The sequence below is a fragment of the Montipora capricornis genome, chromosome 2, assembly GCF_036669925.1.
Source record: "Montipora capricornis isolate CH-2021 chromosome 2, ASM3666992v2, whole genome shotgun sequence".
NCBI lineage: Eukaryota > Metazoa > Cnidaria > Anthozoa > Scleractinia > Acroporidae > Montipora > Montipora capricornis.
The window spans coordinates 36,688,776-36,691,275 of record NC_090884.1 but is presented as its reverse complement, the minus strand read 5'-3'; the positions used below and the strand labels follow the sequence as shown (position 1 = coordinate 36,691,275).

The window sequence follows — 2,500 nt, the reverse complement described above, 5'->3', positions numbered from 1 at the left end:
AATCAGAAGCACTCGCGCACGAAAATCCCGCCAGCTACGCAGGCTAAAAGCGTGTCCCAAACTGTTCTGCAAGACACATCCATTGTCTGACAAGTAAATATGATCATGTCACGCCTTTACCTCTAAATCTCCGTTGGCTTCCTGTTGAACAGACAACGTCACAGCCACACAGTGGATCTGGTATTGGAACGATGAGCATGATAGTTGGAACAAGTATGATAAAGACGACGCGGTAAGTTGCACATGATCAAGGGCACTCAACGACCGGATGTCGTAAAATTTGTCAGAATGACCTAAGTTGTTTCCTCAATACTTTAAAAGCTTGTTTAGCGAGTTTGTAGCTGCCCTGCAAAACAATTATCTGTTCACAGATATTCTAGTGGATCTTCAGGCCTTTTTTTTTTGCTCCGCCAGAAAGTTCCAGGAATGGAGACGGGTCTGATAAAAAACTTTACATTACGCAGTCCTATATTTCCCGAAATTTTTAGGGGACGTTTGCTTAAAATATGACTCAAACAAATTTTGGCGAAAATGATAAAGTTATAAATTTTCAAATTTTATGCTATTGCCGGTTTTCATTGTCCCACCATCATCAAAACCATTCAACAAATAAAATCGAGAATCAAAGAGATAAAAGAAGCTGAATATTCAAATAGTATCGCAAAAGCTCAGGTCTGTGTCATGTTTCGTGCCGGAGATATTTGAAGAAATGTTTTACTCAAATCTACCAGGCTTTGTATGGAGACGCCATGTTTCTGTCCCTCTGAGGGGCACAGATATGGCGGCCGGAAGCTAACAAAAACATATGTCATCGAGTTTTGCTTAGCCTGTAGTCATCTTCTGGGGGCTCATAAACATCTGTATGAGTACTTATAACCACCCATTAATTTTCGAGCTATTTTATTGGCTAATTTACGTCACGTGGTGCACACCCACAGGACAGTTACGCAATAACCCCCGTTTGCGTTGATATTTGTCCTGCGAAATGCTGTGGTGATCGTTTCCCTTGAAAAGGGACAAAGCCGGCGGAAAAAAGGCAGCAGAAGAGTTTTCATTTTACAAGGAAGAAAAGAAACTTGCTTTCTGGAGTCTAGTGACTGTAACATTAAAAGCTGGTCGCAAATGCTGTTCTACCCTGGGTGCCAGGTCGGATCGGAGAGAATTAATGCTCAGCGATTCCAAATCAACGGTGGAGGACGAAAAAAAAAAGCCTTTGGTCGCACGACCCCAGAAACTCATTTCAATGCGAAGAGACAGCTCAGATTTCTCGTCAAACCAGTTTTGGCTGCCAAGCTGAGACTGCTTCCCACGTGACGCAATGAAGTGCATCATTTACAAACATTCCTGAAAATTGCGATTACAGTGCTGGCTATTCATTTCGGTAGTCATTCATTTCAACAGCTTTTGGAGCAACCTCGTTCCCAGGGTCTTCTCGGCTTTCAATATGGCGGCGGGTCTTGAGAAGACCCTGGCACACAGTGAACTAAAATATCGGTAATTGGTGCTTTTCTCACATGAACTCTGATTGGTTTAATATCGAAAGAAAGATGGCGGCTAGTGAGGAAAGCCAGAAGAAGAACAGAATTCGTGTTTAAATCATTTTCAAAATTGTAACTGTTCCGTAAGAAGCAGCTGCAAATTAACAAGCATAACAGTCAAAAATAATTCACCGTTTTTTCACGTTGTAGATGATCTACATCAGGCCTCGATTCCAATTAAAACTACGTTGGCTTTTCACGACCTCTAGCATAGCGATCGCTCTATATATAGAAGGATATAATGGTGTTTGAAAGACGTAACGGTAATTAAGTGATTTTATTTCGTACGTACCTTTACGTTTTGGTTCATTTTGGCGTCTCATAATTGTAATTCCGTGACGCGAGTATTGTTACTGTTGTTCAATGTTTTCACCATGTCAGATTGTGTTACAAATTATAAAATTGTGCAACAGGGTTCATAGATTATTGATGTGGTTGATTTAGCAGTTGTATGTGGTTCTGTTGACTCGTGTGACAGCTGCAATGAAGGCGGGTATGTTAAATACAGGTCAAGACTAGAGGTCGCTGCCCCAATAATCAACAACTAAGCCAAAAGTTTCCCCGAGACCTGAATCAATATTTTTGTTGAGTGATTAGCGCTAGCAGACACTTTTGGTGTTGTTTATTTGTCTGCAGCACGGTGACATGTACACTCACCTGTGGAAATTGACCTGTGTTTTATTTCAATAGACCTGCAGCTGCAGCAATCCATATTCTTTCCTATCTCTTCCACAAGTGCATGGTGCACAGAGAGATCTAGCTCGGTCGGTTTTCATCATTGCCTTTTACTTTCATTAATAAGAAATATTAATCTCCTCACCCCAAAGTGCATGTCATCTTGTAATTTTCCAAGAGAGTTATTTAAGATTGTGAAGTCTTATCAATAATTATTATTCTTGAAAATAATTGTAAGGCTTATCATTATAGTCTTATTGACCTGTCAATTCGCTAATGACTTCAAT

General features: G+C 40.5%; 1 protein-coding gene across 1 annotated transcript in view; it reads left to right on the top strand.

Moving 5' to 3' along the window:
• Positions 1-2,500, top strand: part of LOC138037958 (protein mono-ADP-ribosyltransferase PARP14-like) — a 29,455-nt gene that overhangs the window by 12,632 nt on the left and 14,323 nt on the right. Inside the window, exon 3 of the mRNA XM_068883790.1 lies at positions 153-232. Coding sequence (XP_068739891.1) covers positions 153-232 — 80 coding nt within the window. The remainder of the gene's footprint in view (positions 1-152; positions 233-2,500) is intronic.